A 17,398-nucleotide genomic window follows, 5' to 3' on the forward strand; every position below is an offset into this window, starting at 1 on the left:
ATGATCTGCAAGCCCTGATGTTAGAGGCAGATCTAGATATTGTCGCTATCACAGAGACATGGTTCAATGAATAACATGGATGGGATGCAAACATACCAGGATATAATCTTTTTAGGAAGGACAGAGATGGTCAAAAAGGTGGAGGAGTAGCTCTCTATGTAAAGATCAATATCCAAGCGACCGAAATGCAAGGGACCTGGGGAGAGGAAGAAGCGATATGGATTGCTCTGAAAAGAGAAGATGGAACTTCTATCTATGTGGGTGTAGGCTACAGACCTCCGACTCAATCGCAGCAAATTGATAAGGATCTGATTGTGGATATCCAAAAGTTTGGAAGGAAAGAGGAGGTTCTGCTGTTGGGAGATTTCAACCTGCCGGATGCGGACTGGAATGTTCCGTCTGCAGAATCGGAAAGAAGTAGGGAGATTGTGGATGCCTTTCAAGAGGCTCTGCTCAGACAAATGACGGAACCCACAAGGGAAAAAGCGATATTGGATCTGGTCCTCACAAATGGAGAGAGTATCTCTAATGTTCGAGTGGGTGCTCACCTAGGAAGTAGTGATCATCAAACTGTTTGGTTTGATATAATGGCTAAAGTGGAGAGCGGCCGCACGATACTTAAAGTCCTAGATTTCAAATGTACGGACTTTAATGCAATGGGAGAGTACCTGAAGAAAGAGCTGTTAGGATGGGAGGACATAAGAGAAGTAGAAAGACAGTGGTCTAAGCTGAAAGGAGCGATAAAAATGGCTACGGACATTTATGTGAAGAAAATCAATAAAAACAAGAGAAAAAGGAAGCCAATATGGTTCTCCAACCTAGTGGCTGAGAAAATAAAGGCGAAAGAGTTGGCGTTTGTGAAATATAAAAAAAACCCAAGAAGAGGAGAGCAGAAAGGACTACAGGGTGAAACTGAAAGAAGCCAAGAGAGAGATACGTCTGGCGAAAGCACAGGCGGAAGAACAAATGGCTAAAAATGTAAAAAAGGGAAAAAATTTTTCTGATATATTAGTGAAAGGAAGAAGATGAAAAATGGAATTGCTAGGCTAAAAGATGATGGGAACCAATATGTGGAGAGTGATGAGGAGAAAGCAAATGTGCTAAACAAATACTTCTGTTCTGTGTTCACAGAAGAAAATCCTGGAGAAGGACTGAGATTGTCTGGCAAAGTTACACGAGAAAATGGAGTAGATTCTGCGCCGGTCACGGAGGAGGGTGTTTATGAGCAACTTGAAAAACTGAAGGTGGACAAAGCGATGGGACCAGACGGGATCCATCCCAGGATACTGAGGGAGCTCAGAGAGGTTCTGGCGAGTTCTATTAAAGACTTGTTCAACAAATCTCTGGAGACGGGAGTGATTCCTGGAGATTGGAGGAGAGCGGATGTGGTCCCTATTCATAAAAGTGGTCACAGGAATAAAGCAGGAAACTACAGGCCGGTGAGCCTCATTTCAGTTGTTGAAAAATAATGGAAGTGTTGTTGAAAAAAAGGATAGTGTACTTCCTTGACTCTAATGGGTTACAGGATCCGAGGCAACATGGCTTTACAAAAGGTAAATCGTGCCAAACGAACCTGATTGAATTTTTTGATTGGGTGACCAGAGAGCTGGATCGAGGACATATGCTAGATGTAATTTACTTGGATTTCAGCAAAGCCTTTGATACAGTTCCTCATAGGAGGCTGTTGAACAAACTTGAAGGGCTGAAGTTAGGACCCAAAGTGGTGAACTGGGTCAGAAACTGGCTGTCGGACAGACGCCAGAGGGTGGTGGTTAATGGAAGTCGCTTGAAGGAAGGAAAGGTGAGTAGTGGAGTCCATCAGGGATCAGTGCTGGGGCCAGTCCTGTTCAATATGTTTGTGAGTGACATTGCTGAAGGGATAGAAGGAAAAGTGCCTTTTTGCAGATGATACCAAGATGTGTAACAGAGTAGACATCGAAGAGGGAGTGGAAAATATGAAAAAGGATCTGCAAAAGTTAGAGGAATGGTCTAATGCCTGACAACTAAAATTCAATGCAAAGAAATGCAGAGTAATGGATTTGGGGATTAATAATAGGAAGGAACCGTATATGCTGGAAGGAGAGAAGCTGATATGCACAGACGGTGAGAGGGACCTTGGGGTGATAGTGTCCGAAGATCTAAAGGCAAAAAAACAGTGTGACAAGGCAGTGGCTGCTGCCAGAAGGATGCTGGGCTTATAAAGAAAGGGGTAGTCAGTAGAAGGAAGAAGGTGTTGATGCCCCTGTTCAGGTCATTGGTAAGGCCCCACTTGGAGTATTGTGTTCAGTTTTGGAGACCGTATATGGCGAAGGATGTAAGAAGACTTGAGGCAGTCTAGAGGAGGGCGACGAAAATGATGGGAGGCTTGCTCCAGAAGACATATGAGGAGAGACTGGAAGCCCTGAATATTTATACCCTAGAGGAAAGGAGAGATAGGGGAGATATGATTCAGACATTTAAATACTTGGAAGGTATTAACGTAGAACAAAATCTTTTCCAGAGAAAAGAAAATGGTAAAACCAGAGGATATGATTTGAGGTTGAGGGGTGGTAGATTCAGGGGAAATGTTAGGAAATTCTACTTTACGGAGAGGGTAGTGGATGCCTGGAATGCCTTCCTGAGAGAGGTGGTGGAGAGTAAAACTGTGACTGAGTTTAAAGAAGCGTGGGATGAACACAGAGGATTTAGAATCAGAGAATAATATTAAATATTGAACTAAGGCCTGTACTGGGCAGACTTGCACGGTCTGTGTCTGTATATGGCCGTTTGGTGGAGGTTGGGCTGGGGAGGGCCTCAATGGCTGGGAGGGTGTAGATGGGCTGGAGTAAGTCTTAACAGAGATTTCAGCAGTTGGAACCCAAGCACAGTACCGGGTAAAGCCTTGGATTCTTGCTCAGAAATAGCTAAGAAGAAAAAATTAAAAAAAATTTAAATTGAATCAGGTTGGGCAGACTGGATGGACCATTCAGGTCTTTATCTGCCGTCATCTACTATGTTACTATGTTAATTTATTTTCCAAATGTTTAATTTCTTTTTCCAAATTATAAAATTGTTTTTTTAAGTTGTTTTCTAATATATGCCGAATATGAAATAATATTATCTCTCATGGTAGCCTTAAATGCATCCCATAACGTTTCTATGTTAATATTTTCTGAAGGATTAAGTTGGAAAAATTCAGTCATTTTTAGTTTAAGTTCTTCAAGGAAATTTGAATCCGCAATCAAAGTATTATCAAATCTCCAAACAGACTTACAATAAACTTGCTCATCAAACTGAAACTCAATCCATACCCCACCATGATCAGATAAAATGATAGGATCTATGGTGGCTTTTGTCACTTTCTGAACTATTTGATTTGAGACAAAAATATATTCTATTCTTGAAAAAGTATTATGGAGCTGTGAAGAAAAGGAAAATTCCTGATCATTAAAATGAAGTATACGCCATATATCTATTAAATTACAAGATTGTGCCAAATTATCTACCCTAGTGACTTCATAATTTTACTTGGTTTTTTATCCATTAATGGATCCATTACAGTATTGAAATCTCCAGCTACTATTAGATTAGAAGTAACCAGTGGGAGTAGTAATTGTTGTAGATTCTGAAAAAATTCCATTTGATTCGTATTTGTGGCATACACATTGAACAGTTCCAGGGTAGTATTGCCCATGCTCATTTTTACATGTACCCACCTACCCAAAAGATCCGAATCAATCAGCTGAAAATTGGCTGTACATTTTTTATTTATTAATATTGCAACCCCAGCTTTCTTGCCAACTGCAGGGGCAAAAATTTTTGTCGAACTCAACCCCCTTCCAATTTTATTGATTCCATCATTGATAGGTGCGTCTCCTGAATAAAATATAAATCAGCGTTTTGCTGTTTTAGTAAAGCTAACATTTTTTTCCTTTTTATTTGATGGTTAAAGCCATTGACATTCAATGAAAATATCTTAATCTCCATCTACTTCCAAATGTATAATCCAACAATGATATTCAAATTTATTAAATTTAATATGATTAGACACCATTGCACAGATAATAACCAATGAAAAATTAAATTGATCTTCTTCAATCCCATCATTCCCTATTCTCCCATCCCTGATTTTGAAGAAAAACCCCTCCCTTTTCCCTCCTCCACCCCCCACAGAAATTGATTGCCTTGGAACACACATAGGATTAGTAATCACAATACCCCCCCAGGCAACATTCCATCACTTCTTTCTCTTACAATATTTGAAAATATTAGATTTATTCATAATGCAGTATGATTCAAGTAACCTACAATAAACTAAACTAAACCTTGGGTTTATATACCGCACCATGCAGAGCTCGGCACGGTTTACAGGAATTAGAATGAGTGAGGAACTCCAGTGGAGAGTTTAAGAGTTAGATGAAAAGGGTAGGGAAGGAGGGAGAGGCCTAAGAGGGGGGAAATGTTACAGTTTAGAGAATAGCCAGGTTTTTAGGTGTTTATGGAAAAGTTGGAGGGAGCTTGAGGATCGGAGCGGGGAGGTAAGGTTATTCCAGATCTCAGTGATTCTAAATGGGAGGGATGACCCAAGTTTGCCTGCATGAGAAATACCTTTTGTGGAAGGGAAGGATAGTTTAAGAGTTTGGGAGGATCTGGAGGAGGTAGGGGTTGGGGAATTCCAGGATAGAGGGATAACGGCAGGAAGGATGCCATGTAGGATCTTGTAGGCTAGGCACGCACATTTGAAGTGGATCCTGGAGATTACTGGGAGCCAATGGAGCTTAGACAGGAGTGGCGAGACGTGATCAAATTTGCTTTTCGCGAAAATAAGCTTAGCCACGGCGTTCTGAATCCGCTGCAGTCTGTGAAGGCTTTTCTTGGTTAGGCTGAAGTAGATAGAACTGCAATAGTCCAATCTGGAGAGGATGATGGATTGTACTAGGACTGCGAAGTGTTTTTGGTGAAAATAGGGTCTGACTTTCCTTAGCATGTGAAGGCTGAAGAAGCATTTTTTTACCAAGGATTGGAGATGGTCGTTGAAGGATAGAGAAGAGTCTAAGGTGACACCCAGGACTTTGCTTGAGAGTTCGAGCTGTAATGAGGAGCCGGAGGACAGTGGGATGGAGGAGGGTAGATGGTCTAATTGTGGGCCGAGCCAAAGGAGTTTTGTTTTGGACTCGTTTAGATTCATTTGTACTGTGAATGCCCAGGATTGGAGGTTCGTTATGCATGAGGATATGTTCGTAGAGAGGTTAGTGAGGTTCGAGTCGGTCTCAAGGAGGACGAGGATGTCATCGGCGAAAGTGTAAAGAGTTTCAAGGGGGGATAGTTGGAGTAGTTTTAGGGAGGACATGTAAATTAGAGAATGACACGGGGAAAAATCTGTCCCCGTCACTGCACCGTCCCCGGCCCACCATCCTCTGCATCGCCCCGTCACCGCCGTTCCCTTCACCGCCATCCCTTTCACCGCCCCGTCACCGCCACTGCCATCCCATTCACTTCCCCGTCACCGTCCCCGTCTAGCACCCATCTTCTTCCCTCCGCTCCCCCATAGTCTGGCATCTGTCTTCTTCCCTTCCAGCGTCTTCTCCCCACTCTGCCTTCCACATTTCCTTTCAGGGTCTGTTCCTCTCTACCCTCTTTCAATGTCTGTTCTATTCCTTTCCACCACCATCTGTTCCTTTCTACCACCCTTCTTTCATATCTTCTATCAGTCCCCCCACCATCACTAGCATTCTCTCTTCTCCCTTACCATGAGCAAATAGAACTTCTGAAAATTGTATTGCTGAGGCATTATTTCTAGTATGCCTTTTTTTCCAGATGGATAATGACATCAATTTTATAATTCTTACTGTCTGCTCTGATTTCATTCACAATTTGGTTTGTGTTTTGTACCTGAGAATTCCATGAGGCATTTAACCTTTTCCTGTCTCTTCTGTGATTTCAAGTTGATTCCTTCAATAATGGAGTCTCAAGGCAGTAGCAGTTTTCTATTTTGGGCTCTTCTGACATTGTTTAAGGGATTTCTTGTACATTTGGTGCTGGTCTTCTTTGATGAAGTCACTTCAGAATCTATTTCCAAGGAAGAGAAACTTTTTTCCTTTCACCCCCTCCTTCCTTGTGTGAGCCGGAACACGCGGTCCCCGCAAGCAAGTAATTTTATATCATTTTCATTCTATTCATTCATAGAAATTAAAGTCTAGATAATGGCAGTCACATAACAAAACATGATTTTACAAAAATAATTCCCTGCACAGTCAAGCCTGCAAGGATTACTAGATGTCTTTCAGCAGCTCCCCTCCCTCCCTCTACCTTACCTTTGTGGCTAAGTCAAAATGATCTACCAATAATAAAATTTTAAAAACACAAAGCACGCTGTACGCAGAGAAAATGTTAATTATCATTTATATTCCGCGGGTTTTCAAAGAGGTCAAGGCAGATGACTTTATGCAATGTCACCTCAGTAACAACTATACAAAAATAGACAAATATTCCCCTCCCTTTTTACTAAACTGCGATAGCGGTTTTTAGCGCAGGGAGCTGCGCTGAATGCCCCATGCTGCTCTCGATGCTCATAGGCTCCCTGCGCTAAAAACCGCTATTGCGGTTTAGTAAAAGGGGGCCATAGTGCAAAATATAGACAGCAGATATAAATTCTCAAAACGGACACATTTTGATCACTAAGTTGAAAATAAAATCATTTTTCCTACCTTTTTGTCTGGTGATTTCAAGAGTCTCTGGTCCTTCTTCTGATCCTTCTTCTTTCTTCTCCTGCCCCCTCCTTTCTTTCTCTCTCCCCCTGGCTCCCCTCTTTATTTCTGCCTTTCTTTTTCTCTCCCCCTGGCCCCCCTCTTTGTTTCTGCCTTTCTTTCTCTCTTCCCTTGGCCTCCCTCTTTATTTCTCTCTCCCCCTGGCCCTCCTCTTTCTTTCTGCCTTTCTTTCTCTCCCTCTTGACCCCCTCTTTATTTCTGCCTTTCTTTCTCTCTCCCCTTGGTCCCCCTGTTTCTTTCTGCCTTTCTTTCTCTCTCCCCCTGACCCCTCTTTATTTCTGCCTTTCTTTCTCTCTCCCCCTGGCCCCCCCTCTTTATTTTTTCCTTTCTTTCTCTCTCCCCCTAGCCCCCACAAAGCCATCGTGCCAATTTCTCCACTTCCACGATTCTTTCCCTACCCTCACCCCCAAGCCAGCAGTCGATTTCTCCCTGCTCCTTTCCCGATGTCCTGATGTCCTGAACTTCATCGGGCAGCAGCAGCATTCACAATTCACTGCTGTTGCCCGCTCCAGGCCTTCCTCTCTGTCGGGTCCTGTCTTCATGAAAACAGGAAGTAGGCAGGACCCGGCAGAGAACAAGGCCTGAAGCCGGCAACAGCAGCTAATTGTAAACGCTGCTGCTGCCCGAAGAAGGTAATGGAGCACCGAGGCAGACCGCTTCTCTCCCCTCCCTGCCGAACCCCCGCTGACCCTCCTATCTCCCCCCCTGGGAACCTTTCCGACCCTCCCAGCGAGAGCAGCAAACCTCCTTCGCAGCTTTCTCCTCCCTCTGCCGCGTCACTGATGACGTCATCAGTGATGCGGCAGAGGGAGGAGAAAGCTGACGCTACTGGAGGGAGGTTTGCTGCTTTCGCTGGGAGGGTCGGAAAGGTTCACTTGGGGGGGGAGAGATAGGAGGGTCAGCGGGGGTTCGGCTGGGAGGGGGGAGAAGCGGTCTGCCTCGGTGCTCCAAGGCCTTGCGCCATTACCTTTTTCGCCCCTCCCGCTCCCCCCTTGGTACGCTACTGCTCTCCAGCTCTCCTTAGTTTGCTGGTTTTCTTTTTCGGCGACCGGCACGCTTTCAAAGAGCCACGCATGCGCGGCTGCTCAAAGTTCAATCTTCTGTTCTGCTGCTTCCTGTTTCCGGTTGGGTCAGAGCAGAAGATTGAATACTGAGCAGTCGCGCGTGCGCGGCTCTTTGAAAGCGTGCCGGTCGCTGAAAAAGAAAACCGGCAAACTAAGGTGAGGTGGAGAGAGGAAGCTGGTTAAACGATCGAGCCGACTTGCGGGTGGGCAGGTTGGGGCTGCGGGGACCGCACGATCCTTTATGCCTCACTGCGGTGTCAAGACCATTCACCGCTCCATGGGGCGGTGATGACCTTGTCCCTGTCCCCGCAGAGGCTGCTGATTTTCATTCCCCATTTTTGGCGGGTTACCCGCGGCTAAACGCAGTAGCCGCGGGTAAACCGCCACCGTGTCATTCTCTAATGTAAATGTTAAAAAGAATTGGGGAGAGGGGTGAGCCTTGCGGGACACCACAAGTCGGGATCCAGGGGGAGGATGAGGTGCCGCTCATGTTAACCGTGTAAGAGCGGGAGCGCAAGAATTTGGAGAACCAATTAAGAACTGCGGAGCTAATGCCTATCTCGGAGAGTTGGAAAATTAGAATGTCATGGTGGACAACGTCAAAAGCTGCGGAGAGGTCGAATTGTAGAAGAACAGCAAACTTGTAACGAGAGTGCAGTTGCTGAACCTTAGAGATTAGAGAGGCCAGTAGGGATTCGATGCAGAAGTTGGGTCTGAAGCCATATTGGTAAGGTAGGAGGATAGAAAATCTTTCTAAGTAGGAAGAGAGCTGGGTAGATATGATAGACTCAAGCAGCTTGGTGAGGAGAGGTATATTAGCTATTGGACGATAGCTGGATGGTATGGAGGGGTCCAGGTCAGCTTTTTTCAGTAGAGGGGTAAGTGCGATGTGTCCCATTTCAGTGGAGAATAAGCCCGATAATAGGGCAGAATTTATGAGTTCGGTAAGAGATGTGATGGCCTGTGTGGGGATTTTCTCAAATAGGTAGGAGGGGAATGGGTCCAGGATGCAGTTGCAAGATTTTAACTTGAGGCAGAGTTTAAGGATCTGAGAGTCAGATATGAGCTCGAAGGCAGTCCAGGATCTATCGGCAGGGATGGGGTTGGAAGAAGCTAGGGTAGGGTTGGGTTCGGGGGGCACCAGAGAGTTCTAGGAGACTGCGGGCGGGAAGGAGTGTCTTAAGGTAGTGATCTTATCATTGAAGAATTTTGCCAGGACCTCTGCTGAAGGAGATGAGGGGAGAAGGTTGGGGTCATTTTTTGTGGTTAGGGAGCGCCAAATATTGAACAGTGTGCTATTCTGGTTGTTGGATTTGGAGATCTTGTCTCCATAGAAGTTCTTCCTTGCTTTTTTTAATATTGAGTTGTAGAGCTTGATATTGACTTTCCAGGCCTGTCTGTCAGATGGGGATTTGGATTTTTTCCATTTTCGCTCTAAAGCTCGACAATAATCCCTTGCAATAATGTAGTCCTAATTATTTATAGTATAGAAGTTTTTCATAAAACCCATTAAAAAAATTTCCAATTAAATCAAGTTTACCAAATCATATCTTATCATTACCATAAATATTTTACTATCTTTTGCAAAAGAAGAAATGATATATATATATGATCCTTATTATATAGACAATAGTCATAAAACATCCCTTAAACTTTCATGATAAAAACTATTTCATTTTTACATGCCTATCAAATTAACATTGACATTAAATCAATTTACTTTTACCATTTGGTAAAATCTTACTCAGTAGAAATCAAGTCTGAATTTATAGAACCTTTAAAGTCAGAGATAAGAATCATCTTTCTTATTAAACAATTCATAGTTCCAAAAAAAAAATAGCATATGAATTTTTTTCCTATAAGTGAAATTAGTTAATCATCTCTATAGAACAACTTCATATAACAGAATTCAACTTCTATTAAATAATTCATATTTTACAAACTTTCTTGTATATCCTTTTAAGTTTTACCATGACCATCCCAAAATGCAGAAATATTGACTCCTTTTTCCCTTTTGACTATTCCACTGACTTTTTCAACACACATTAGATCATCTTTTTCCTTCAATAATATATATTTCATTAAAATGAAATTACCATCCATCTAAACCATTACTATAAATAATAACTTTAATATCTAAATCAATCATGTAAATTTCCCCTAGAACATCACCATTTACAACAATTATATCTTCCTTCCTTGAAATCATTGTTTTAACCTCTTCCTCCTAAATTAATAACAAATAATTCTAAAAGAAATTCATATATCTGAAATTAAACCCCATGCTTTTTTTGTTATTTAAAGTATAATCTGAATTAAACTGAATATTTAACTCATTACTTTCAATATACGCCTAATAATAATTAATGTTTCGGACAATTCATGACATTTACATAACATCTTATTGTATAAAATGAATTTTCAATAAAACCAGTATAATTTTTTAGAAACTTTTAAATTCATTACAGATTAGTTTTCTCACTAAAATTTATTTAACTAAAAGTCAACTTCTTAAATTAAGTCATATTAAAAAAAACCATATCATATTGTTTCAAAAATGAGTATATGCAACTGCACAACCTGACAAATAAAAATTAAGTACATTAGAATTATTTTCTTAAAAATAAAAGCACAGATTAGTCAAATGGTACATTACAAATGTGCTTCTAATTCTTGGTAAGTCACTTGTTCACATTCTGAAATATTTTCATCTGTAAAATGTCAATTTCAGTATGAAGAGATTTCTTTATCATCTTCTTTATAAAGTTCCAACTTTTACTTAAGCCTTAAACACTCTGGATCAATTCTTAAATAAGTACATCTTTTCCGGTTTCCAATCTTTTGTAACATTTTTATTTTTGATTATATGTTCTTTGAAGTCTCTAAGATTTTTGGAATTCTAACCATTCCTGTCTAAGCATTCTTCCGTAGATTCAAAGCATTTATATGAACATTTTCGTTTTCTATCTCCTCTGATACTTTTCCCCAGGTACAAATTTCTGTACTCACTTTTCTAAATTAAGAGAGATCTTGTACTTATCAGTCCATACTCATTGCCAAATCTTGAAACTTCTTTCATAAATTTCTTCTGTTCTTCATTATCTGTTTCTTTTATATATTCCTTCATAAGCATGACTGAGTGTTTTTCCAGATGATCTTCACTTTCCTCAAAAGCATCAGAGAGAAAAGCCTCTCAGAAAACTGTATAACCGTACTTTCCATGTTTTTTTGTCCATATCTTTTGTTGATTGATTTTACCAAAACCTACATGACTATTACAAAGTCCAGGTTGTTCAAATTAATTTCTTTTAAATAGAGATTGGCTTAGAATTTAACAAGAAGTCTTTTAACTTCTCCGGATCTTCAAAAAATAAGGATTTATCTCCACTTGTTACTCTCATTTTTGCAGGGTAATACAATCCATATTTGAATCCTTTTTCTTTCAATTGAGGTCTCAACATGAGGAATTGCTTCCTCGTATTCACCGTGTTCTTAGCGAAATCAGCTGTCAGCTTTAGCTAAGTTTAAAATATCTAAAGCCTGCTGAAATCTCAGTAACTTAAAGATCAGAAGTCTTGGTCTCACTTGACTTGCTGACCGTTTTAATGGAATCCTGTGTGCTCGTTCTATTTCTAGGGGATATTTTGAGTTTAACTGCAATAGTTTAGGCAGAAGGTTTTCTAGAAATTGGACAGCATTCCCCCCCTCCAAATTTTCAGCTAATCCAATAATTTTTATATTCTTTCTTCTACCTCTATTTTCGTATTCTTCAAGTTGTTTCTTTAATTCCTGCACAGTTAAACTGTCATTTTTGCATTGTATCTGAGTTCCAATCGCTCCATCTTGTCTTCTAAGGTCGTCATTCGCTTATTAGCTACCTCCATTTGCCGATTTAAGTTTAACACTTTTTCTTTCATTTCAGTTATGCTGATCGCATTATCCTGCAGCATCTGCTTTATACACCGGAATTCGGCCATTATTTCATTTTTATTTAAAACTTCCGTTTCATCTCCCGGAAGAGGAACCTTTGACGGCGTCATCTGTTCTTGTTTTTGGCGTTTCGCCGCTCCTCCTGCCGCATAAGCCGACTCATTTTTAGTTTGCGGTGTACTAGCCATGCTTCCGCACTAAATCTGATACTGCGGGTAAGAAAAAAAATCAAAGTAACCTTTCAAAATATTCAAACTGTTGCCCGGGTTAGAGGAGCGTCGCGATCACTCCTCCATCTTATGTGCGCGCCAAGCCACGCCCCTTAGGAATACATATTTAGTAATAGTTAGGAGTCTAGAAACCCAAGAACTTTGAAAATAAGTAAGTCTTCAACTTTCTCCTAAAATGCAAATATGAGACAGATGTTAATAGTAAAGGTTTAAACGCCATGTCCCAGACTGCAACCTGGAATGAAAGCAGCTGATTATGATATCTTTTTAATTTACAACCTTTTGCCGATGGAAAAACAAAAGAGCTTTTGCATGTTTTCCCATGGACACAAAAGAAATACTGTGAAGTCTACTTCATTAAACTAATATCTGTGTTCACATGCTGTCAAACTCTTTCAGGAGACAGGAAGAGTGGAGAACTGCAAAGGGAATACAGGAAATAGAAATGTATAAACTAGAAGAGAAGAAGAAAAATACTTCATACCATGCTCCAAGGGAAAATAAAATCTCCCCGATTTCTAAGGTAAAACTACTGACCAATTTTCTTTTGTTTTTGTCACTTTGGGTTTTTATTTAACTTTATTACTTTTATGTTTAGAAAATGTATTACTTTATTTTTTCCTCCATAGGACACACTTTTTCCCCCCAAATGTGGGTGGAAATAAAAGAGTGGCTTATGGAGTGAATATACTTCCCCCCTCCTCCCCCTGGTATCTTTAAATTGTGGTGGTCCAATGGTGTATCGGCAGGAGTGAGCTTTCCGCACTCCTGCCCCTCCCTCGCTGGACGGCTGCCTCCTGAGTCCTCATTATCTCAGGGCCAGCAGCGCATAAGGCAGGAGCAAGCTTTTCATGCTCCAGCCTGGCCCTGCGCCGCTTCCTGAATGACTGCTGTCAGTTCTCGCAGTGGCCGGGACAGGAGGGATCTCTCCTGCCTCCTGTTCCAGCCAATTCAGTGCAGTTAGTGCTTTCCACTCAAGATCTATGTCAAGCCAATATCAGTTCACCCCAAGATAGTTTGAGTCATGAAAAATTTGTTTCATACCAAAACACTTATCAAGGCTTCCCTGGTGGCCTGGTATCTCAATGTCATCCTTGTGGTTTTCATGAAGCCTTCTTTTGAACTTGTCCATTCCTGTTCCTTGAAATTCCTGACATGGAAAGTGGTCTTCATAATAATGCTCACTTCTACCAGATGGGTAAGCGAACTTCAGTTATTAGTGGCAGACTTGCCTTATACTAGATTTTTCAAAAGAGACCAACAATAAGGCAAAAATGGTCCAAGGGTTCCCAGAGTGGTTCAGCAGTGACGAAGACAACTCTGTGATAGTAACATTAGTAAATTACTTTATAAATTTAGTGAAGTAAGGTACCCTCAGTGTGAGGGGTCAGCGACGGGAGCAATCCTCCAACACTTCACACAACAAAGTAGAGGCAACCAAGCCCCCACCTGCACACCATCATCGGGTACCTAAGTGTGCTTTAAATCAAAATAACACAACCACCATAAATGCAGTGAACAGTGAACACAAGTGAATTCACTCACAGCTACCACTCTGGGAACCCCCCCCCCCAGCCAACTCCCAGTCCTTGAATGAAAAATGAAAAAGGAGACTTAGCTTCAGTAAATCTTCATCTGTCATTCAGGTGTACAAAGGGCAAGGCAGATGAAATGCCAAAGAATACCAGGTCCAACCATACTGGTTTTGGGAACGCATCCCTTTACTGAAGCTAAGTCTCCTTTTTCCCATGGCATGAAAGCACCTGCACAATGTGGACATGTTCTCAAAGATTTAAAGTAACAGTATACTTGGAAGTGGCCACACTGGGCTCCATGGTTGACATCACTTAAATATGAGAATATGAACCTGCTGTTCTCGGAGAACACCTGCTAAAGGCAAGTAACTTAGCTTTATTTGTAGTATTTGGTACAACTCTTGTTTCAGATGAGCTAGAATACCTGTCATAAATTCAGAAAGAGGCTAATGTTTTCTCTCATTTTTATGTACTATTACAGAATCATTCTCATGACCTTTTATTGGATGGTGGAGATGCAAAAAGACAGCAGGCTAACCTGCACAACTACTGCACCCGATCTACATTAGAAGAAATGGCAGAACCCGCTGAAGAGTTAGAAAATATCAGTTCTTCTGATGTAAGATGCTGTACAATATATTTCTTGATGTGTTCAAATTAGTCTTAAAGAAACTTAATTTCATCTTACCTTAAATACTCAAATATAAACCAAACCGAATATAAACCGAAGTAACCTTTACCCCCGCCCCCCCAAAAAAGGAGGTAACTAGATTGACTCGAATATAAACTGAGTTGGGGGGTGTTTAATATTCAAGTGCAGGGCCTTGCACTGTCCGGCTCTGTACTCTCTGTTCCCTCTCCCTTGCTTCTCTGCTAGGCTCTGCATCCAGCCCTCTCACTCACTCTCTCCCCTGCCCTGCCAGTCTCTGCACCCAACCCCACTCCCTCCCTACCAGGTTCTGTCCCCTGTCCCCCCCTCTTGATGACTTGCAGATCTCCATTGGCCTGCTGCGAGACCTGGTGGTCCAGGGGTGGCCAGGGCAGAAGAGATCTCTCCTGCCTCCTGTCCCAGCCAATTCTAAGAATTTTTATCTCCCTCCCACCTTCCCTACGTACTTTTAGTATCCCTGGTGGTCCAGTGGTGAATCTCGGGAGGAGCAACCTTCCTTTGCTCCTGCCCTGCCTAGGCAGAGCCGCTAGCTGATTGGCTGCTGTGACCTCGTGGCAGCCAATCAGCTAGCAGCTCTGCATGGGCAGGAGTGAAGAAAGGTCTGCTGCAAATTACCACTAGAACACCAGGGATACTAAAGGTACGCGGGGGAGGCTGGAGGGAGGTAAAAATTCTTAGAATCGGCAAGGACAGGAGGAGGGAGGGATCCCTCCTGTCCTGGCCACCGCTGAACCATTAGATCTCATGGCAGGCTCAGCAGAGGCCTGCAACAGGTTCGAGAGGGGGTAGGTTAGCGCTGACATGAATATAAACTGAGACCCCCATTTTTGGGCCATTTTTTTGTCCTCAAAATCTTGGTTTATATTCAAGTTTATATGGAAACGCAAAGATTTTTTTTTATTGTGCTAAACAAATTTTAAAAGATTTTAGAAGGATATAAAGCAGTGGTCTCAAACTCAAACCCTTTGCTGGGCCACATTTTGGATTTGTAGGTACTTGGAGGGCCTGAGAAAAGAAATAGTTAATGTCTTATTAAAGAAATGACAATTTTGCATGAGGTAAAACTCTTTAGAGTTTATAAATCTTTCTTTTTGGCTAAGTCTTAATAATAATATTGTCATTTATAGCTAAAGAGACAATGATGTTTTATTTTACTTTTATGATTATAATAAACATACCGAAGGCCTCAAAATAGGATCTGGCGGGCCGCATGTGGCTGCTGGACCGCGAGTTTGAGACCACTGATATAAAGCAAATAATATTCTTCTTAACAAGGGAACTGTTACCCAAATCCCATATTATGAGGAAACTAAAGATATTATCTTAAAAGGAAACTAACCAAAAATAGATACATAGTTCTACAATTGCCACCTGTTGCTGGATCTGTGACCAGTAGGAGACGAAAGGTAGTGGTAGTTGGTGATTCCCATCTAAGGAATACAGAGGTGTTCATCTGCAGTCCAGACATGATGTTCCAGAAGGTGTGTTATCTGCCTAGTGCCAAAATTCAAGATGTTAAGGAGAGCTTGTTGAGTCTCTGACCTTTTCTGCCAGCTATAGTAAGTTGGAAGACATTGTATATTGTCTGTTTATCCCAGGATAAGCAGGCAGCATATTCTCACATGTGGTTGACGTCATCCAAGGAGCCCCAATGCGGACACCTGCCAAAGTGCTGCTGCTTTAAGAACTTTAGAAAGTTTGTGACTGATACACCGCACGTACGCAAGTGTCTTCCCGCCCATATCACCGTGTAGAGTCTTGTTCACACTGCGCCACACTTCAGAAACATTCCATCAAAAATCGTCTAATTCGGTGCCATGGATGCATCGCAGGTATCTTCGACACCGTGCAAGCCCTCGACATCTAAGGCATCACCATCGTCAGAGGTACCTGCTTCCATGTCAGTGTCGCAGTCTATAACTGTCAGGAAAGCCAGCTAAGAAGTCACCAGCTTCCCAGACGGTGTCTCAGGCCACAAAGGTACAGAGTCAAGTTGTACCGGCCAAACAGAGACCATTGATGCAGCTCGCTTCAACCTCGAGGGGGTGCATCTTCATCTATGTCATCCTCTCCGGAGCGATCTGCAGCACCAGTGATATCGGCATCCATGCCCCAGGAATTGAAGCAGGCATTCAAAGAGAAGCTTGATGCTCTCTTTAAGTTTGAGTTTGGAGACATGTTCTAGATGCTCACTCCCATGTCAGCTCCTCCGGTACCGGCCCAGCCTGAGTGTCGCTCCATGCAAGATTCAGGTACCAATGCTGCTTCATCGGTACCACCTTGGCGGCATTGAACATCGTGTTCCAGCCATGATTCACGACACCAGTCTTTGAAACATCGGTCTCCTTCACTGAATTCTCGCTCCTCAAAGCACTGGACTTTTTCACCAAAGCATCGCTCCTCGAAGCATCGGAAACCTTCACCGAAGCATCGTTCTTCTAGGTACCGATCAACTTCCTCGGAGTGTAAGCACAAGAAGCATAGATTCAGTCGTTCCAGACATTCATCTCGACACCTTCCATCCTGCAAAACTGGCAAACATTCTAATAAATCCAAGCATGTTTCTCCACGCTTGGACAAGCGTAAGCGATCTGTATCACCTGTTTCTTTGACTCGGTACCATCCTAAAAGAAGGTACCGCTCTTCCTCTATTCCTGAAGATTCGGATCTCCAACTTCAGTCTATGTATGAGGCATCTACGGAAGATTATTGTTCCCAAGCGGATCATTCTCCTTGCTCCACTTCCCTTCGGGAACTTTCATCTTCTGAGCCAGTCTCATTTACCTACTTCATCAGGCAGATGGGTAAGGACCTGGAAGTAAAGTTGGAGGCAGATTCCAAGTATTCAAAGGAGTATATGGAAACCTTAGATATCGAGCATACTTCTAAGGAGTTACTCAAACTTCATCTGCATGGTATCCTGAAGGAGACTCTTCATAAGAATTGTGACTCCCCTTATTCTGTACTAGCAACCCCTAGAAAGCTGGACACTCATAGAAACATATAGAAACATAGAAAGATGACGGCAGAAAAGGGCTATAGCCCATCAAGTCTGCCCACTCTACTGTCCCACCCCATTAAATCAGAGTGCTGCTCGACCCACATAGAGATCCCACGTGGATGTCCCATTTATTCTTAAAGTCGAACACGCTAGTGGCCTTGATCACCTGCACCGGTAGTTTGTTCCAGTGATCCACCACCCTTTCTGTAAAGAAATACTTCC

At 42.2% G+C, this 17,398-nt stretch overlaps 1 protein-coding gene across 6 annotated transcripts in view; it reads left to right on the forward strand.

Moving 5' to 3' along the window:
- The window catches only part of PHIP (pleckstrin homology domain interacting protein), a 603,903-nt gene that overhangs the window by 304,888 nt on the left and 281,617 nt on the right, over positions 1-17,398 (forward strand). For all 6 annotated transcript variants that reach the window (XR_004538753.1, XM_033937022.1, XM_033937020.1 and 3 more), the window contains exons 19-20: positions 12,370-12,493; positions 13,987-14,124. Coding sequence is in view for 5 of the 6 variants with exons in the window: in XM_033937022.1 (XP_033792913.1) it covers positions 12,370-12,493; positions 13,987-14,124 (262 nt within the window). In the remaining variant the exon portion in view is untranslated. The remainder of the gene's footprint in view (positions 1-12,369; positions 12,494-13,986; positions 14,125-17,398) is intronic.

The sequence above is a fragment of the Geotrypetes seraphini genome, chromosome 3, assembly GCF_902459505.1.
Source record: "Geotrypetes seraphini chromosome 3, aGeoSer1.1, whole genome shotgun sequence".
Classification (NCBI taxonomy): Eukaryota; Metazoa; Chordata; class Amphibia; order Gymnophiona; family Dermophiidae; genus Geotrypetes; species Geotrypetes seraphini.